The following is a 20,827-nucleotide window of genomic DNA, read 5'->3' as shown; positions in this document are numbered from 1 at the left end:
TCATGAATAAGGCTGGCACAAAGCCCTGCCACCCCACACTGCCTGCCATCATCAGAGCCTGGGGTGCTGCAGCTGCTTACAGCATCCCTGCTTGAGATCCTGATTCTCCAGGGTGGATCATAGCAGAACCAACTCCACATCAAGCCAACTGCATCCTTCACAACAAACCCAATATGGGGGTCAAGGCCACAGCTGCACCACATCGGAGCCAGGAGCAGCTTGGCCCTGGCTTTAGCCTCAGGTGCTGAGGACAAGCCCTGCAGCAGCACCTACAGAGTTGGCTGGAGCCAGGCTGTCCTGCTGGCACCCAGAGCTGCTGCTCACACTGTGATGTGGACCCAGCAGCACAGACTGGGTCAGCAAGACAGACACTTGCCTTGTTCACTGGCTTCCAAATTTAGCTGTGCTTTAGGGAATGGGAGCAGGCTAGACCCAGTTTTCTCTAGAAGAAACAGCCCTGAGATGGAGAAGTGCAGTCAGCAAATGGGAAGGGCAATGAAAGGCAGGAACAGGAGCTCCTGAGAAGCCCAGGTGGGAGCCTGGAGACAGCTGTGCTGATCAACCACCTCCCTGCCGGGATCAGGGCACAGACAGCCTCCTGCCACACACCAGCTCAAGCACTCAAGACTCCTCTGGGAGCTACTTTAACCCATTAGGGCTACAAGCACAAAGTCAAAAGGCTAAAACATTATTTAAGAAAAAAAAAAAGATGCTACTAGTTTGTGCTGAAGGAGGACTGCACCAGCAGCCCTTCTTCCAAACCCTGGGCTGCAGGAGAACCTTGTCCTGTCAGTGTGGGCATGACAACTACTTCCAGCACTCTCTTCCCTTCCTGAGCAGGCAGGGCTGCATCTTACAGCCCCCGCCCCCCCCCCCCCCCCCTTCTCCCAAGTACAGCAAGACACCAGGAACCACAGAGTGGGTGCAAGATCCAAACTTACAATCAAGTCTGAGAGGTGGTCAGAGCCAGAGCTGAACCCACTGGTGTCTGAGTCCGAGGGGCTGCTGGAACGGGAGTCCAGGAGGGAGCGGGAATCCAGGCGGGAGTTCCTCAGCGTTGGTGTGGAAAATTTTTCTGACAGGTCTGAACCAATGGGGTCTAGAGGCAGAAAACCCAGCGGGGGCTTCCCCAGGATGTTCCCGAGAGGGTTACTCAGCATGCTGAGAACTGCAACAGAGAAAGAGTCTGTCAGTGCTGCAGCATGACACACCTCCTTCCCTCCCAGCTCTATGGCAGAGGCCCAGAAGGGTACTGGGCTCCTATCAGCCCAGAAGCAGCTTGTCCAGGAGGTGGCACACCTGGTAGGTATCAAGCCTCCAGAGAGCTCCAGAAAGGCTGCTTTGCCATCAGTTGCAGCATGGTGCTGCACATCTGGACCCACCAGCAACAGCCTGGTGTGGGGCTAGCAAACACAAGGGTGGGTTACTCTCCCAGAGCTGAGATCAGCCCGGAAATCCTATGTCATCCGGGAGCAGAATCACAGACCCCACATCCTGGTTATGGGCCTCATACAGGTACTCCAGACCAGCCCCTCTGCCCAGTCCATGCAGTGATGCTGGCATTTCTCGCTGCTTGTGCTGGAGGAAGCTAGGATCCAGGGGGGCAGCTACCCACACAGTTTTAGTGATGGGGTGCACAGACTGGGCCCACAGCCAGTCATTGCACATATTGGCAGCCAGGCTGAGAGGAGCAAGGCCTGGCCTATTAGCAGGCATTTGCAGGCTTGGAGGTAGGACACATGTCGTCAGTCCTGACAGGAGCTGGCTACAGGCAGCCAGCAACGTGCCAGTCTGGCCTGCTGACAACAGAGACGCTTCACAGTCAGTGGCTAGCACTGAGCACTGTCCCCAGTATGCATTCACAACAAGCCTGTCTGGTCAGGTCTTTGCCCAAGAGCCGACAGACAAGTATGCGCCAGATTGCTTCCCTCGCACAGCAGCAGGCTTTCCTCCCACTGAGGAGAATAGAGGCAAGCAAATTCCTTCCTGCAAACAGAGCCACCCCCCCCAAGCAGAGCACCAGGCCACTGAAGGCTCATGGAAGTCCCATCCTGCTCTGTGGGTCAGTGGTGTGGGGCCAGCTGCCGCCCAGGAGGAGAGGGAATGTAGTGCAGGCTCAGCCATGTGGGATCCCACAGGGGCCCAACACCAGCCAGCTCTATTCAAAAGGAGCAAGTCTCAGCAAGCTAAACATGTCCCCAAACCAAATTAAAAGAGCAACACATTCAGAAATTGTTTTAATTATTCAAAGGCTGCAAAACAAGGCAACCTGCCCTGAAGCTTTCAGTTTTCAGCAAAGCAAGCTTGGGATCCACTTGACATCCTCCAGCCCCACCTGATCTCAACCAGCTAGGACCACGAAGTTAATAACCCAGATTTTCAGGGGCTCTTTGCAGAGGATAAGAAATCCAAAACACTGCCTAGGTGAGTAAAAAACCACCATCATGCTCGAGTGCATTACTGTCAAACACTAGTATTAACTCAGTGTCAGAAAACTGCTGAGCATGCCCAAAGCAAGATGCTGGGATATACCCATTCCAAGCTGCATTATCCAATGGCATACCTGCTGGGGAGCTAGCAGCTCTAGCTTCTCACTACAGGGAAAAGCCCCACAACACCAACAGAAACCCCAGACAGGTACAGGCGAGTCCTTTATTTGAAGCATCTACCTCAACCCAAGGCAGAGCTGGTCTGCAGGAGCCCTCAGCCACAGTTATAGCATCTGCCCACATTTGCTGAGCCTTACCCCTGCAGTTTTCCCCAGGCTCAGACTCATTTTGGCTACAGCACAGAACCATGAATTCACCTCTGACTGCACTTGGAAAGTGACCTCCTGCCCTTTGAATACTGTCAGGCTCTCCCTGACAGTAGCACTTGTGCTTACACCCAGCCCCACAGCCACAAAAGCAGCTCACTGGCCCAACAGTACTTACCCTGGGCAGAGCCTGGATGGCAGCAGCCCCAGCAGCAGCGGTGGGTAGCTGAGGGAAAGCTGCTGTAGACAGCTCGATCTGGGGAGGAGACTGCTCCCTCCTAGTCACAGCACAGAGCAGGGCAGAGCATCTCCCAGCCCAGGCAAACCGCACTATGCTGGTTTGCCGACTTCTCTGAAGCCACGTGATGTGTTTAAAAATACAGCCAGTGTATTGTTCAAGGGAGACAGCTGAATTTGTTAAACAGGCTCAAAAATCTGATTAGTCACTAAACAGTAGAAGAGTCAAAGCAAAGCAGCTGATCTCGTGGCCCAAGTCTCACTGCAGACAAATGCTCCAGCACTGACACCCTCCTTCTCAGCCATTGAGCACAGTGGGTTTGTAACGCCAGGCAGCAAGCAGCCCTGTGCTGACCCAGTATGCACAGCATTCCTAGAGACCTGGAGCAAGCACCATGCAGACTGCTACCAGGGAATGCTGTCCTGCACCTCAGCTCCTGGTTATTGGGAACACAGGGCAAGAATGCTCTTTGGGATACATCAGCAAGGGTTCAGGGCCTTATCAGAAGCTCCCAAAGGCACTACAGGGTCCAACTCCTCTGCCCCACTTATTTCACCCTCCTCTGCTACCACTCTGGCTTGTTACAGCCACTGCTTACACATTTGTTCCCAGGATTGCTTAGCTCTCACCGCACCTCAAAAAACCAGTAAGGCCAGTATGAGTGCATTCAAGTAGCAGAATTACTGGCCTTTAAAGGGTTCTACTGTCTGGGCACCCAAGTTTCAGCACCTACCAAACAAAATCTTGCTGGCTACAACTGACCCACTCCTAACCTCATGTCCTGGAAGTGCTGACATCCTGCTGTTAATACAGATGGATTTCATCCACTCCAGAAGCTTTGACAGGTCTGCACAGGCAGCGCTCCGTTACATGCTCTGTGGGCTATGCTGAGCTTGTGGGAGACCCCATGTCACGCCAGTGGGTCTGACTCAGCTTCACTTTGTACCTACAGTTACTCACAAAGACATCAGGAGGAAAAGCCATGAGCCACGCTCGGCCTTTCTTCCTTTACACTTGCTTAGCAATCAGGTTGTGTCCCCTGGAGCCAGCCTTTGCAGGTAGCCCAGGCAACACCAACATAAAGTACAGGTCATGTTTCTCAGCCCCTCAAACCCAAAGGCATCCTGCTCTAACCCACTGAACCTCCTCCTGGGGGATGGGACACAAGAGCCTGATAAAGGTTGCTCACCTTAAAAAAAGCCCTCAAGTCATTGGGGCCACTCAAACCCACAGCTTTTCCAGGGAAGTTGGACTTGTCTCCCACCTCAAACAGACAGCTTGCAGAAGAGAAAATAAAAACATTCCCAATGCACATGCAAGATGCATCAGAAGTTTCTGGTGTCAAAAGCATCCCTGAAGATCCCAAAGTGAACCAAACATCAGGTAACTACTCAGACTAAAGGAAAAAAACTTAAGTGCGAATAACTACATATTTTTTACCTTTATGAGGGAAATTTTAACTCAAGGGTCACCATGATTCCCATTCATCTGCTCATACACAGTGGCCCTGCTGTCCAGAGCATAACAGTTTGTAGAGGGCTTCTGGAACTTTTCACGCCTCTGCTCAGAGCTGCAAGAGAGGCACATGCCAACACTCTTTTGCAGGGGACAGCAAAAAATGTAGCTTTTAATAGAAACTCAGCTCTGACTTTTGACTTGCTGCTGCAGCTTTAATGACTGGATTCAGAGCCAGCATGCTCCATCTTTGAGCATGTCAGCCAAACGCTGACAGATTTAAGAGCTCTGTGGAGCAGTCTCGATACCAGCATGGCACTCTTCCAGTTTGTAGGCACTCAGGTTGCTCTCTAGAGAGCAAGCATTTTATGAACCACTCCTCCTCAGTTGAGCTTTCCCTAGTAAATGCTCTCAGCACAATGCTGTTGCAATATATCCTCTTAATTCTTGCATCATCCTGGAGGCCCTAAAGATACTGAGGGGAACACACACAAGAGTCTGGACCCATTGCACTCAAGGCAGACACTTTGCAGAAGTACCCAGCTACACTGAGCCCATGGTGGTGGTTTCACAGCTCAGCTGGTTTCAGCTCTTCAGGCCAACTCTGTCCTGTGGACTCCAAATTATCTTTTAAAATCCAGTTACCAACCACTGAGCTACCACATTCAGCATCAATTTACCTAGTCTCAAGCAGATCGCTCCATTAGCACAAGCTGCAATCCATAGCATGCACCTTACAAAAGACACCCCAACAGCAATACATCCAACCCAGTCAGTTTTAGATCAGTTTTTATTCTTCTGTGTGCTGAGTAGACTCGCAATTTAAGATTTTCAGCACCTGCCCAGGACCTTGAAGCATACCACTTTCTTCCCTGCATACTATAATTTGCAGCCATTTAAGAATTAGACCTTCCTGGTAGTTTTGACCAAGCCCATTTTATAAGAGATGGATGTAAAGATGAGCCCTAAGGAGCCATGCTTACTAATGGTGGCAGCTCAGGGAAGGGCTCTGAGTAAATAAGCCACCTTACCACCATGCTGATGACAAATGACACTTTAGTGCCTTGAATAAAACCTTAAGACAAGGGCAGCACTACACACAGACCATCCACTGAGTTTACTCCTGACAGCTGGAGTTGACAAAAAACTGTCACCATTAAGCTGTCCTCTTAACAAGTACTTTTGCTTTAGCTTGGGTCTGCAGGTGACCACCCAGCAGAGTAAGCAACTGTGCATTAGCAGAGCAGTGCTGATGCTCTTTGCTCCTTGGTGCATCAGTTTCAGCCAAGTTATTGAGAAACCAAGTCTGGTCCAAAGCAAAAAAAACCCACCTCCCACCTTACAGGTGTTCAGGTCCTTTTCCTCGAGTTCTCCCTCTCACCCCATAAGAGCATCAGTGGAAGCTTCTCCATAGAGGAAAATAGCATTTGACATCAGGCGATGCACATCACAGCATCTTCACAAGCCTGAAGGCACATGTACCTGCATGCGTGCACACAAACTCCTGTTGAGCAGCACAGCATGCCAGGCCCTGGATTCAGACACCACCAGCAATGTCTGGCACCTGCATGCTTGATGCACAGACAGTTCAACACTGTTTGGCAGTGACATAGAGCGCTACAATGAGCACATGCACACACTTTTTGAAGTCATGCTCTGAAGATATGTTCCAGCCTTTAAAAGCTTGCTGCAGGGCTAGAAAAAGTCTATTTAGAAGGGACCAGGACTTGTCTAAAGCAGGTCTACAATGCAGAGGCTTTCAGAGGGTCACTCTTCCTGGCTGCCACCACCAGCAAGGTTAGACAGAGAGACATTTCAATGTCCAGAGAGGAGATACCAGAAGCTTGCCTGCTGGGAGATTACTCAGCATAGGAAGGATGGCAGACTGTCAAGACCTCCCCTTCACCCGTCAACTGCTACGTGTGCTGAAAGTCTACCCTTCTGCCTTGATCTCCTTATGGAGGCAGGGGTGAAGAGATCAATAGGAGAGCTCTTACCAAGAGAAGCAGGGCAGAAGAGCTGGGTTTCAGTGCCACCATGCTTCTGCTTCCACTCAGTGACACCTGCCATGGCCAGAGGCTGAAGCTGTATGCATGTTTGGGGCAGGGCAGTGGAGGAGGGAAGCAGTGTGACCTAGGCCCTGGAGACTGAACACAGTGCAGTTTCTTTTGTCATTCATCAAATAAGCTTGTAAAGAAAAAAAAAAAAGGCTGATGTCCTAAACAATAGCCTGCTGCAGTTCCAGAAAAACAGCTCGTCTGCAGTTTTTACCACCCAGCCAGACTCTGCCCTGGTGGGGTGGGAGCAGGCTGAATGTTTTAGTCAGCCAAAAAGAAGCACCTCCTACAGACACAAAGCAACTTTATGGCAAGAAAAACATTTGCATGTCTGAAAGGCAAATGGCACCTTAACCATCTCCTACAGCTACAGTTACCATCTCAGCAGTGACACAGCCAGCCAACCTGCCAGAGTGAGTTTTCCCCTCTCCATCACACACAAGCACAGAGCCGCTTAAAACAGGACCCACTCATCACAGCGGAAGGGGTGATCAATACTCCAGGCTAATCTTAAGTGAACTTTTAGCACTTCACACCTGCAGCCATGGGACCTTGCGCTGCCTGCATGGAGCCAGCAAGGAACCAAACCCAGCAGAAGCTGCAGTGACAGATGTGGGGCTGCAGCACACAGTCCAGGAACAGGCTTTGCTTGGCACAGGGAAGGCAGACATTGGATTGCCCCCTCTATTCACTCTAACAGAGAGTTAGAAGGAACAGCAAAGCTCTTACAGGTGCACAAAGAATCAGGGAAAAGCTGCAGCAAGAGAAATGGCAAAGGTTTCTTCCTCTTAAGTGGAACAGCCATGGGACAGGGCCCAGAGGTGGAAGGGAACTCTGTCTTTAGGCCTCAGAGCTTGTCCAAGCAGCACACCAGACATGGCCAGCTCAAATCCTCTCATCACTCCACTGGAGAAAGTCACTGCTGTTATGAGAAGAGCCACCTGAAGTCAAAGGCACACATCCTCTTCAGGGCTGTATGTCACAACAGAATTCTCAACCATCTTGAGCCAACTGTCATGAAAAGCAGCTCCCAGAACTGCAGATGTGATCAAACCAGCAGTAATCACCATCTACATAAGGATGGCACAGCCCTTTATTGTTTCTGAACTACAAAAGAACCACCTCTGCCCTGACAGATTCTTCATTTGGGGCAAAGAAGAACTGAGGATATTCAGGGAGCTATTTCTGGTTTGCTAAGAAGGGGGCAGGGGAATAAAAAAAGGCAGCATGATCCCACAGCTGAACCACAGAATTAAAGTTAGGACACCTGAGGTCTATTCTTGGTTCTGGCACCAAGAGAGTAAGTCACTTCCCTAGCGTGCCCTGAAAAATGGAAACAGCAGTAGAACTCAGAACAGAGAAGCTTATTGCATTAACATTTGAGAGCACAAGTCTTCTTCCTGTGCCGAGAGTGGGACCTGGCTGACAACAAGCCTCACTGCTTCTTGAGGCAGTGAGTTTACTACTGTGTTTCTGGGAAGGGAAAACAGATGCCCAAGGTAAATATAAAAAAAATCAGTAAAGACAGCTAAAACACGATTCAGGATTAAAAGTGTAAGCAGACTGCCTCAACTGTATTCATCTTTAAAAAGATGAGAACATTGAAATACAGCAGGTTTTAACATATATCAGTCCCAGAGATATTTAAAAGCCAACATATTCAGGTGAAATTCTGCACAACAAGCTTCAGCTTTGCAAGCCTCAAGAACACACACTTCTATATTTAAGTACTAAATTCCTCTCAATTATCTGCTGCAATGTCCAGGGTGCAAACTCCACAGCATGTGTTACTTCATATGCTAACAAGGATGAGACTGACTCATTTTTACTACTCAGCTGCATCACAGTGTGTGGGGTGTCAAGTCCATCAGGATACTACCGCTAGCAGAAGGTATATTCTTTAGAGGGGGATCAGGCTGTTGGCCATACTGCTTTGGACAAGGCAGCAAGCTGCAGTAAAGAAAGAAACTAAAAAAAGACAGGCTTTAGCCCCAAATGCAATCTTATTTGAAAAACTGCACAAAAGCCTCACTAAGGCATTCATTCAACTGGCATAAAGCCACCTTCTTCATCACTTGATTGGCACACCCAGCACCACCAGTGATGCCTGCAGGTTCCCAGCTACCTTCCAGGGGTCTACAAGCCTCAGGTAGAGAATCACAGCTTTAGAGGTTTATGCTTCACCTTCCCTCTGTACTCCTAGAGAGAAAACAAGCCAGAGGGGCAAGCAGGGAAGCTGGGCATTTCTCCATGGCCACCTGAAATGGATGGCAGCTGCTGCTGTGTCTGAGAGCAGCCTCCGAGCTGGCAGTAGCCTAGACATCACCTGTGATTCAGCTGTTTTGTTAGCACCTAAGGGACTACACACAAGGCAAGTAAGCCCAGAGACATGGGTACAAGGTGCTGAGATGGAAGATGCAGCACTAGCTGGAGATACCCTGCTCAGCACCCCTGCCCTCAGCCCACACCCTCTGGGAGACTGTCAATTCAGCCCCACAGCAGCACCATCTGTGCTGTGACAGCTCAAGGACCACGGCACTTTTCAGAAGCCGATCATTTCAGAGCCAGCTCAGTGCAGGTGCCCATTTAAACAGGCCTTGTTCTGGGAATACTGGGGCAGCCTATGAATTAGTTTATGTAGCCCCCTTGGGCTATGCTACTTTTGTGACCCTTCAGCAGATTTCTTATGTGCTTTGAGCCAGAAGTTGGACCACATAACCTCAAGTGGTCCCTTCCAACTTGAATTGCCCTACCACCCTAAAAAGACAGCCTGTCAAGAGCACTGTAGAAGGCCCAAGAGGTCATCTTCCAGCAGTCCCACATGCATTCATGGCATGAGAAGTCCATTAGACTAATTTCAGCTGTATAAACAGGCCAAACACTCTACTGGCTCACTGGCCTTGCCCCTAGTATCACCACAATGACAGATCATGCTGCAACACCACACTACACAGCCTGGTTATCAGGGCAGCATGCTGTACCCAGACACATCAGAGACAAACTCAGGTCTGAGGCAGGAGCAGATTCTGAACTTTGGGCCTGTCCTACCAGATCTGGAGAAGGGGAGGAGCAGGCATCACCCCTACCTTCTGCAACAGGCAGCCCAAGCACCCTGGGAGAGCAGCACCAGAAATCATGCTGAAGTCCAGACAGTTCCTCTACCCAGCTTCAAGTGGAAGCACACAGAGCTGCACGTATTGTGGAGGTTGTAACAAAGGCACAGAGCCAAAACACATATTCAGGGCCTCTTCTAGAAAGCTCCCATATTACTACTGATGAAGATGTAGCAGATAGTCTTTCACATCTGCTCTGCCCTGCAAACAAGCACCCCATCTGCTGCTTAGACATATAGCAGTACAAGAGCTGGAGAAAGAACTAGCTGCCCCATCTTTGACTGGCACAGTTCTGGGGATGACTCTTACCCCAGACCAGAGCTTGCACATTAAACGACCCTGCTACTACCTCTGACATCAATCACAATGAGAAAGACTAAGCCAGTAGATGCACAGGGCAGCTGAGAGCCACCAAACAGCAGCTCCAATGCTCTCCTCTGAAGGGAACATGCTTGTTAAGGCTTACTTCAAGAGCTAGCCAAGAGGCATGTGCTCTAGACTACAACCTGAGTCAAAAGCTTGTAAGCAAGCTCCACAAGCCAGATTTGTACACACCAGCATTGCCAGGCTGCTGAACACCAGTCAGCATGTCTATGAAGTGGCAGATCTGCCACTGCTGGAGTATTTTTATCATTGCATCGCCAACAGCTTTGAGCAGGATCAGATGCTTAAGAAGTCTGTGCCTTCCTTGCACCCACACTCGCCCATGATAACCTCCACAGAGCACGCAGGCAGCAGCAGGCAGCCCTCAGGGCTGCTCTAGAGGCCTCAATACAACATCCTTCCCTGCCAGAAGTCAAGGGGAGGGTTTTGGGTGGTGTGTGCCTGCTACCACAAGCAATCTCCAGCACAAGCCTGGAGGCTGCCCTGACCCACTTCAATTCTAGCTGGATACAAGCAGAAATGCTGGTTAGGTTCCTGCTCCAGTTACTTGCCTATTTGCACCTTCTACTACTCTACAGCATCAGCATAAATAAAAATAAATCTGTTTTGGAGAAGCTGCTCAAATGGAAGCTTTAAGAGGTGGATTAAGAGCAACTTCCATTAGAAACCAATTGCAAACTCAGTTTGATACTTGTTTTACTTGTTTGATACATATTTTATTCTGTTAAGAATGAGCAGTCTGCAGATATTAAGTGCTCCCTGCTTTCTACTCCACAGCATAGCTAGCTCCAGCCAGCAGTTGGGAAATCAGCCCATGGAGTGTGAGCAGCCCTTACTGAAACATGCTCAAGAAACAAGTGCCCATTAAGCATCCACACCAAGTACATCCACAGAAAAGCCCTAAGAGAGACAAGACGGCATGAGGCAAGCTTTTAGTAAGGCCATCTCAGGTGCTCCTGAAGTACAACCACCAAGCAGGAGATCGTGCAAGTCAAGCCAGCCCCCAGCCTTCCTCCCTGACAACATTGCTGCCATAGTTAACCTCCATACAGAAGGCACCACCACCATACCTGTGCTTCTACTACTAAGCTCTGAACAGTAGCCAGAAGGACTAGGGCTTAATGCACAGCTGCCAGGAAAGCTTGTCTTCCTTTCAAGGCAACAAAGGACACCAAGAACATTGTGAGCTCAGGATACCCCCACACCCAGTCTTTGGTTGCCCATTTGCCTGAATCAGGTGCAGGTCTGAGGCCAGCAAGAGGTGGTCTTGCCTCCCTGCTCCAGCATAAGCAGCCATATCATCAGCAGTATGAAGGAACCTTTCACTGAGCTGTCTAGGCAGACTTTGGCTTAAATCTGAGTGAATCTCATTCTGGGTGAAGTGCTCACTCTCTGGACCTGAAGCTCCCCTTTCACTACAGAGCAGAAAAAATCCTTCTTGGACACTGGTGACCACCTGGAGTCACCCAGATGCTGAGCCCTCCTCCATCAGAATGAGGATCTGAAATCCTCCTCTAGCACAAGAAGGATTTTCACACAGCCAAGCAGGAATATGCAAGAGCTGAAGGCACACCTAGGCAGCAACTGTCTTCTGAAGCCACTTGTCCAAAAGACAATAGGTTGATCAGCAGGGAGAAACCCTGACCTGCTGAGGGCCACAAGGGAGAGCTCTATGGAGCAGGTACTTAGCACCATGCTGCAGCACACGTTAGCCTAGCAGCAAACTAAACAGCCAGGGAGAACAGCAAGTGATGTGGAGGACCCCCCTTGTCCAAGCCCTCTGCCCCTCTAGGGTCTTCCTCAAGCCCTGAAGCTGAACACTCAAACCAACAGCTTGAGGAAGGCCAGAAACCTGTGTTGTACTTGCCAGCAACAACCACCCTCAGACTGATTAGCAACTTTCACTTGGGAGTGTTTCCTCAGGTGCCTGCTACCACACACAATATTTGAGGACAGTCTGAAAACAGACCATCCTGGGGGAGCAGCTTACAAATCCCTCCTGCTGTTGAGAGGAAAGGCTAGGAGCCCACAATAACTGTGCTTCCTTCTATGCAACAGGTCTTTTCTTTCGTCCTTCAGAGATAGGGTTTTGCCTTGAAGACTTGAGTGGTTTGTACTCAGAGGCCTCAGCTATCTCTGCAGACAAAGCACAACAGATTGCCTGCAGTTCTAGCCTAGTAAATTTGAAGCAACTACAGATAATCAGCATGTTCAAGCTTATTGCAGAAAGAAGTTGGTGTGCTCTGGGAAGCAGGAGAACCAAGGGCTAGAAAGATTTTGTGTTGCTTCCCTACCACAGGCCATTTCTCCAGCACCAGAAAGGCTGGAGCTGTAACCTTGCAGACTAGGGAGTGAGACAGCAGCAGCCACCCTGGAGAGGGCATGGACAAGGCTGGAGCCGCAGTCTCAAGAGCAGATCCAAGGAAAAGCTCAGATCTGTTGCTGCACAAGCCATTTTAGGGTCACAGAAGTGGAGAGGCAGATACAGCAAGGTGGTCCCCCTGACATCAGGAAGAGCTCACCTGCTCAGACTGGGCTCATCTAGAGGTACCAACATCCTCTTCAGAAGAGCTGATCCCTCCAAAACCACCTTGCAGGTTAGCACTGCATACTTAGTATTAACAGACTGTTTTTCGGATGATTTCCCAGCAGGCAAGTCTGCTGTCCCACATAGGACAGGCTCCCGATGTAGGGCAGGACAGACCAGCCAGACCAAGCAGCTGGCACACAGGCTAAAAAACAGCCAGGGAGACCCAAAATCCACACATGGATCTGCTTGTGTACTGCTGTCACCTGTTCTCCAGGCAAAAACTGGATCAAGACCCCATTTGCTTGTGCTCCTTGAGGAATAGGACAGTGAAGGTAAAGGATACCATCAAGGGCAGTCCCAATTCACTTAACCTTTCCTTGCCTCTGCAGAGTCATGAACTCTAAGGTCTTAACACAAGCATCTACCTACTATAAGGCTACTTTAAGGGGAAATGCTGCCTCAAAAAAACACAGCTAGGAATGGCAGGAGTGGAAGTGTTCAAGGCCAGTTTCCTGCAAAAGCCCCTCCCCAGGTCACAGAGCAGGTTCCTGGGACTTGCTTAAGTATTTCCAGCCTGACAGATCTAGTGGCAGCAGCAGATTTGAGATTCCTTTCCTGCTACGAGACAGCAGTTCAATCCTATGGCAAATAAATGCAGGCGGCTTAAGCCTGCAGCAGCTGCTGCCTCCCAGAGAGGCTCTCTCCAGACACCAGCTTCAGGAACTGGCAGCACATCTGGTATGCTCTCAAGGGCTAAGCACACATCCTCAGTGCGTTACAGAGCCAGGCCCAGAAGAAAAACTCATTACAAATAACCTTGCCTGGGTGCAAGGGGTTCAGCAGCCCTTCAAGAAGCAGGGACACAAGCAGGATCAGAGTGTACAAACCAGCCCCGCTGTTCTCCAGCCTCCTCCAGCACAGATCCAGCCAGCAGCAGGCACCTACCTGATGCCACTGCACCAAGCTACATGGTGACACTGCCCCTGGGAATGCAAGGTGACACCAGAAGGGTTTGCAGTCAAGGGTCCCTCCCAGGCTCAGAAATCTACACACTGGCAAGGACTACACAGACAGGAGAGGAGGTCCCAGCTCATCAGTACTTGAGCACAGGTACAGCAGGGGACCCCATTAGCAATATTTTTAGCCTGATTGTTAGATGGTTGTTTTGGGGATTTTTTTTCCATTTCCACCCTTCCAGCCATCTCCCTATGGATCCGCACAGCTGAGTCACTGCTGGAACCTTCCAAATGCTTGGGCACCAGCAGCACAACAGCTTTGCTTGGCAGCGCCATCCCTTCCTTAGAGAAGAACCTAGAGACAGCCCAGCACCAAAGCAGCCTCACCTGCTCTCAGGACACCCTGATGAAGACCCCAGCTGCACCCTCCCAGGCCTCAGCACTGCACATCAGGAACCTCTGGACACAGCAGCACCCTGTCCACATCTTTCCTCTTTCTGTTACAGCACAGCTAGGCCTCCTGGCAGCACTGGCATCTGCTGACTCCTCAGATCCATACAGCTTTCAGACACTCCTCTGCCACCCAGAGAGGACTGTTTCACAGCCTGTCAGAAAACACTCCTGAACTACAAGATCTCCCCTGCTAAGAAGCTCCGCATTACCACTCCAGGGCCCTTATGAAAGAAAGAAAGATGAGGTTCTGCAGACATGAGAGGTTGCAGGCAGGCTGAAGCAGTACATCAGCTGCGCACAGCTATCAGCTCTTCTCACTTATCCAGCCAGTGTACATCATCCCCACAGCTCTTTGAGCAGGAGTAACAGCAGCCCAGACCAGGGAGCACTCCTAGCCCAGCTGCCACACACCCAAGAAGGGAGGGGTGGGACTGAAGAGGAGAATGTGGCCTCAGGACCATGACACCCCCAGCCATATAGCACTAGACCCTCTGCACAGCCTCTAAAGGCCAGAGGCTCCTCTGCCGAAACAGCACAGCTGCATTTGGGCTGGATTTACACCCCAGCCATCCCCCCTGCTTTGTGTACTGAGGAGAATGCCAGGAGCAAGAAGTGAGGAAACAGGCCTCCCCAGACAGTATTGGGTGCCATCTTCCAGCAGCTGTTAGCACAAGTTGTCACAAACACCCAATAGGAGCAGATCACCTGAGCCCAGGGCACTGCTTGAGGTTAGATCCTTTCTACAGCTCTTCCCAGGCCTCTGCGGCAGGCAGAAGCTCCAGCACGATGCACTGCAGTCAGCGGGGGCACCTGACACCAGATACACCCTCTGCAAACAGGGAGGTCACCAGAGCACCTTCAAATCAACCGAATCTTCCTCCCAAAACCACAAGCCCCTTAATTTGTGAAAGTGAACCTCCACCACTACCAGTGTCCACCCGGCCCCACCACCCAACCTGTGAGGTGCAAAGCCTACCACAGGCTTGTGTGAGCGCTACTTGCTTGCCTGCCAGAGCACTGCAGAGACATCCGTGCTCTGCCAAGGCAGCCTGGCAGGAAGCTGGCCAAGAGAGTGCTGGAGACTGCTACAGTGGATCAGGTGGGGCTGGGACATCCGCACAGAGCAGCCGCCTCTGTGTGACAGCCCTTGTTCTGCAGCACCACTGTGCACCAAGCTGCGGGTGTCATGGTTGTTAGCAGCAGGAGTATTCCGTATGGATGTTGCCTGCTTTAACTGTACTCTTTACATTAAGGATCCTGTAACAGGTTCAGTGCCCCATAGTCTGCCAACAACCATAAGGGGCTCAGTGCACAGCACAAGGCACCTGTTCAGCCCACTGCACACTAGTAACTTCCATTTCTCCCTCCTCCTTCAAGGTTTCACCTAGCAACAAAAGGATGACAGATACTGAGTGTGTGGTATTCCCTGGTTCATTAGGGGAAGCCCACAGGACCACGTGCTGGAGCACAGCAAGGCTTGGTAAAGCTACTGCAGCCTGACTGCAAGCATACCCCAAGTGCCTGTGCTAGGGCCTGCACACCAACTCTTGTGGAAATCAGATACAGAAACTCAAGCAAGCTGTGCTAAGGAAGCTGCCATTTCAATCTCTACTACCCCACAAGTGATTTTTTTTTATTTATTTTGTTTTACAATTCATGCAGCAACATTCAGGGCTGTGTCCCAGAAGCTCTTCCTATCCAGAGGGCAGCATCCCCTGGACATTAGAGGTGGTTGACAGCACCCCCTTGCCCCCACAAACACCTATATGGGCAAATCACACTGCCCAGCCCACCCCAGAAGCTATCTACATTCCTGTCAGCAACAACTTTACGCCTGGGGCCTCCTGTGTCACCCAAGTCTGTGCAGAGATGCACTACCCTTTCAACAAAGCAGCAGCATGCTGCTATAAAGGGATGAGTTTCTGTAGCAACCAGGCTGAACTTGTACAAACTCTGCCAAAGCACTAGATCTTTCCACGGACTGATACTTGAACGAACACACTACCATTTGTGAAACTGTTTTTTACAGCCCTCAAAGCCTAGGAAATTAACTCTTTCCTGTGTTTTACACCCCCCTGCTCTGTCATCAGGCCAGAGATGCATTAAGTTTGCACATGCAGCACTCCTTTCTCCTCCAGTGATTTTACAGAGAAGGCTGGTGCCTCTCGAAGAGTTAACTGAACCCTGCATCACTCCAGGCAAAGCACCCAGCACCCCAAAACCTCCCGATACAATCACAGCTTTAGAACCAAACCAGAGAGGATTGAGGGGGAAGGGCAAATCAGCCAGCAGCATGTGGCTGCAAGCCCACACCCTGCAATCACATAGGTTTGTGCTGGACCAAAAGAGTTAAAACAAGAAGCCATTCCACTGCATCTCCTCCAGCCCACTGCTAGTCACAGACCGCTATTTCTAGTCAAACGTGGGAGTGGAGAAGGATCCCTCCAAGTCTTCCACCCAGCCTGTGAGCTGCCAGTTGAAGTTGTTAGTCAGGTGCCAGCTGCACCTACCACACCCCACAGGCAGAGTTCAGCAGGCAACACTGCCACTGCCGTAGCACGGGAATGAGTGATGCTGCCTGGACTTTTACAGTTGGGCAGAGGGGTCCCTCTGCAAGCACACCCCCTGCCCCCACCTGCAGAGCTACCTGCCACCAGGGATTTTCTCAGGCTGCTGGAGCAAAGTTCAGCCTCACTCCTACCCAGCATGTTCAGCCTCCTGACACCACATCCCCCACCCACTCCCTCCAAATGCAGGGAGAGGATTTCTGCTCTCTCAGTGAGGTTGTTTCTCCACCAGCATTACAGCACCAAGCAAAAGATAAGCCTGGGCACTTCTTGTCTGCAGTGAACTAGAAGCAGAGCAGAGGGGGCTGTGGCACAGTCAGCCACAGCCTCCCCAACTCAACTACCACATTACACAAGCATTACGGGTTGAGAAGCTCCCATCAGTTAACTGCCAGCACCCTGTTACACAAGCAAATGACTCCACATTAGCTTTAAATTGGCCAAAAAAAAAAAAAAAAGGAATCCAACAACTGTTGCTGTGTGTGTCAGCAGACTCACCGGACTGTGTGCTGGTTTGTGCTGCAGCATCAGAGTCCTGGGTGCTCCAGGGTCTGTCCCACCCTGTCAGGTTGAGGGACTGCAGGCCAAGGCACAGATCGTTGGTGTCTGGGAGGCCATGGGAAGACTCTTGCGTGGACGTGGGGAAAAGCATCCTGCTTGCCACTGCTTCTTCACAGTCCTGGAAGTCTGCTCAGATTGAGAACAAACAGAAGCTTGAGAGTTCAGGGCTGCTTTTTTCTTTTTAAAGAAGGAGTTTTCCGAAGCGTTAAGCCCCGAGCCAGGTCTCGTGCTGCTCTGAAGCCACGGCTTCTGCAACTAGCAGTTGCACCCCAAAAGGGAGGGCTACCATATGTCCAGAAACCAGTCCCCCACCCCCCTCAGCCCCTCCACCTTCCTATCCCGTCTGCATTACTGACTGGGTCAGCATGTGACCAGGCTGCTGATGCTTACTGTGCTGACAGTGACGTCACTCAGCCATGCAAGAGAACTGCATCAGCTCTTACAAAATAAAGGTAAGAAGAAAGGATAAGATTTCCCCCAAAAGACGGCAGGCAGGAGGAGAGAGGTGCAGCTCCAGTAAATCAAGGTAGGCAGGCAGCACAAAAGCAGGGCTCCACAATACGGCACGGCAGACGACAGGCTTGAGGCAGCAACCCCCCCAGCAACGATGATAGCAGCAGCAGCGACAGAGCAGACAGTTTTAGTGCTACCCAGCTCTCCTGTCCCCGCCTCCCTCCACCCACAAAACCCAAAAAACACTTTAGTCCTGGACAGACTCCAGCTGCTGGCTCCAATTCAGAGCCCAATGCAAAGCTTCACAATTCTGCTAGCATAATCTATTTGGTTCAACTTGGCCACCGTGCCTCACTGACTCTGCATTGTTTACCACTGAGTAACAAGGATAACCTTCAAACCCCCCCACTACCCAGAGAGAAGCCCATTATCCCAGGTCCAGCCTAAGCAGGCACACCATGCTGGTGCAGGAAGAGGAGGACTGGCTGGAGCACAGGACCCATTTCACATCAGGAATTTTTCATGGCCTGTTTACCTTCCGCCTGCCTGGTCCCCCTGCTTCCCTTCCCAGCCCTCCCCTCCCCTGCAGGGTGTTCACAAGCCTACAGTACTGGAGACACCAGATTCTCACCTCTGTTTAAGCCTGTGCCAACAGCCTAAGGAAACACAGCAGGTTCATAGTCTAAGAATTCCAGTTTAATGTGGGGATCTGGGGGCTGTTGAAACCACAAGATGCTCAGCTGTGTTACCCAAAATCTGAGTCAGAGGGCATTTATAAGCCAGATACCAAGCAGCAGCAGCTGTCTCCTCCTCCTCCCCCTGCCCCCACACCCTCCCACTGTGCCATCAGATGTACACCTCACACACACCACTCCCGGCTCTTCAGCCAGGCACTGCAGTGACTCCAGCCTGTCACGTTATCCCTCATGTGCAGCCCCGGCCACCCCAGACAGCCTGACAGTGTTCCTGGCCTCCTTTTCCACATCCACATCCTGTGCCACTTGGTTGCCCGTGACCTAGCAAAGTCCAGGCAATGGCTGGTGGCACCCTACATGAGAAACAGGCTGCTGCAGCCACCAGAAGCAGGACGCCACACCTTTGCCCCATGGTGATCTGGGAAGCACCAACATTCCCAGATGACAGCAAGGGGGCTGAAGCACTGCAGTCAAGATGAGAGCAGCTAGAGCTATACCTGCTGGCAACATGCTGCCTTCACCCCTCCCAGCTGCAGCCTCCTCCATGGCACTTCATCAGAATAGCATCCACCAGCGTTGGGTGGTTTTTTTCCTACTCCCCTAGTAGTACTAGTAAAAGCCGTAGTACCAATTCAGTCACATTACTATCAAGCACCTGTAACATCATCAAATATTCCTCCAAAAGCATCATGCTGCATCTTCAGCACAGTATTTCACTGCATTAATTCTTCCGGCATAGTTTTCAGATTACTTGTTTTGGACAGGCCCTAAAAACACTTATAATGCAGCTGTAGGGAGGAGAGGATAAAGGCATATTGCTCAGACTACTCAGTTCCCACAGCAACCATGACTTGCCCATATGCATATGTAACATTTCTGTGTTTATGAAAATGCAGAAGTGCCACACTCTAGCCCAGACCCCTGGCAGTAGGAGGCTACCTTCCCTTTGGGGACCAGGATCTTGCTGGGCATTATGCCATCTTCAAGATTAATTCCCTCCAAGTTTCATCTTCTAGGGAGCATGGACACAAACAGAACATTGACAGACAGCAGAACTTGAATCCCACCTGGATCCAAGATCTTGGATGAAACCCACCACTGAAGAAACAAGGAAAATAGTGAACAGATTTATCAGTTACAGGAAGCACTCACTTCACAGCATCCAGCCACATTTTGCCTGGTTATGTGCATTTTTCAGGAAATAAGCTGTTTTGCTTAATTGATCCCAATCAGATTCAAGTTCAAGAGATCTATGTTTCCCTCTGATGACTTCAATCTGTATTAAAGACAAGCTCCTGCAATTCAGTTACAACTATTGAAGCACAGAGTAGTACTTGCTTAGATAACCAGCATTTTTTAATTAGGCCTTTTCCCACCTGAAGCAAACAGCCAGCACAAGCCTGCTTCCCCCTTTAACACTCCCAGCCACACTGAAAGACAGATAATGGTCATCAAGGAAAAACAGCAGCTTAACTAGAATTTAAACAGATTTCTGGAATAGTTTTTTTAAAATTCCAAGTCTGGAAATTTGTTACAAAGCAATCAACTGTTGAAGGCAGACAAAAATAATAGGCTACTAGGGCAGGAAGAATTCATTTCCTACAAAAATTCAGTCTAAAGAGTCATAACCTCAAGTTATGAATAAGTAATTGTTTAATATTTGGTAGACATTTTCACTTTGCAACCTGACACAGTCCAGCCCAAATACTTCGTCACAGACTTTTCCAAGACCCAAGAACCAGCATGAGTCTTTCCAACCTGGATTTTTCCCTGGAGTTGCCACTGGAAGCCAACCATCCTGGCAGAGGGAGCCACACTGTGCTGGGCTTGTGCCCGAGTGTTTAAGAGAGACTGAGCTCCCACCCCCTGAGACGGTTAGGTTTGATTTCAACAGCATCATGAGAAGAAAGCCCACAGTGAAACATTCCTGTGCCAGTCTCAGAGCAGGCAGCTCTCCTGGATGACATCCTCCTGTCTATTCAGGAGATCCCTGGAGCCAGGACACAGCACAGGCTGGACAACTTTCCATACTGCTTGGGCAAAAAAGCTGCGTTTTTCTGCCTTCAAGTGTTAGCACTGCATTTAAGACATTTCAAAGGCTTCTTAAAGACAAGCGTCTCCACACAGTTCAGTTCTTAACCTGCAGTTAAACCCTACCAGCCCAGACAGCTTACACAAGCTACAGCCCCAGCCACTTGTCCCCACCCCAGCACTCCATCCCCACTTACACCAGTTTAGGCAGATTAGTTTCCACACAGGAAGCTGGGCTGGGGAGCTGATCTGGTTAAAACCAAGCCACAGGGAGTTAGTTTTAAGCCTGGCTCATTCCCCTGATCTGGTATGCAGTGTGGCTGCATCAACCAGGCATTTGAAACAGGAAAATATTTAGAAAATTACAGCCTCAGCCTGCACAGAGGGGACAAGCAGGGACTGGCACCAGGAGCTGTGATCCACAGGCAGTTTGTGGCAGGTGGGTTAAGGTAGCATGGGGAGAACGAGTGTGATCCAGTCCCCATCCCATGGCACCAGCATCTCTGTGCCATCAGTCTTGAAAGTTGATGCTTCAATCAAGCTCAGAGACATTCAGCTATTTGAGCCCTCCAGACCTAG

At 50.3% G+C, this 20,827-nt stretch overlaps 1 protein-coding gene across 6 annotated transcripts in view; it reads right to left on the bottom strand.

The window, feature by feature from the left end:
- The window catches only part of CPEB1 (cytoplasmic polyadenylation element binding protein 1), a 43,095-nt gene that overhangs the window by 9,620 nt on the left and 12,648 nt on the right, over nucleotides 1-20,827 (bottom strand). For 4 of the 6 annotated variants that reach the window (XM_080397127.1, XM_080397126.1, XM_080397128.1 and 1 more), the window contains 2 exons: nucleotides 17,007-17,195; nucleotides 942-1,168 (listed from right to left, as the gene is read on the bottom strand). In XM_080397127.1, the coding sequence (XP_080253253.1) occupies nucleotides 942-1,168; nucleotides 17,007-17,195 (416 nt within the window). The other 2 variants (XM_080397130.1, XM_080397131.1) reach the window with 2 other exon arrangements.

Source organism: Falco punctatus, assembly GCF_963210335.1.
Source record: "Falco punctatus genome assembly, chromosome: 7".
Lineage (NCBI taxonomy): Eukaryota > Metazoa > Chordata > Aves > Falconiformes > Falconidae > Falco > Falco punctatus.
The sequence above is the reverse complement of the archived record's forward strand: the minus strand, read 5'-3'. Positions and strand labels throughout refer to the sequence as shown.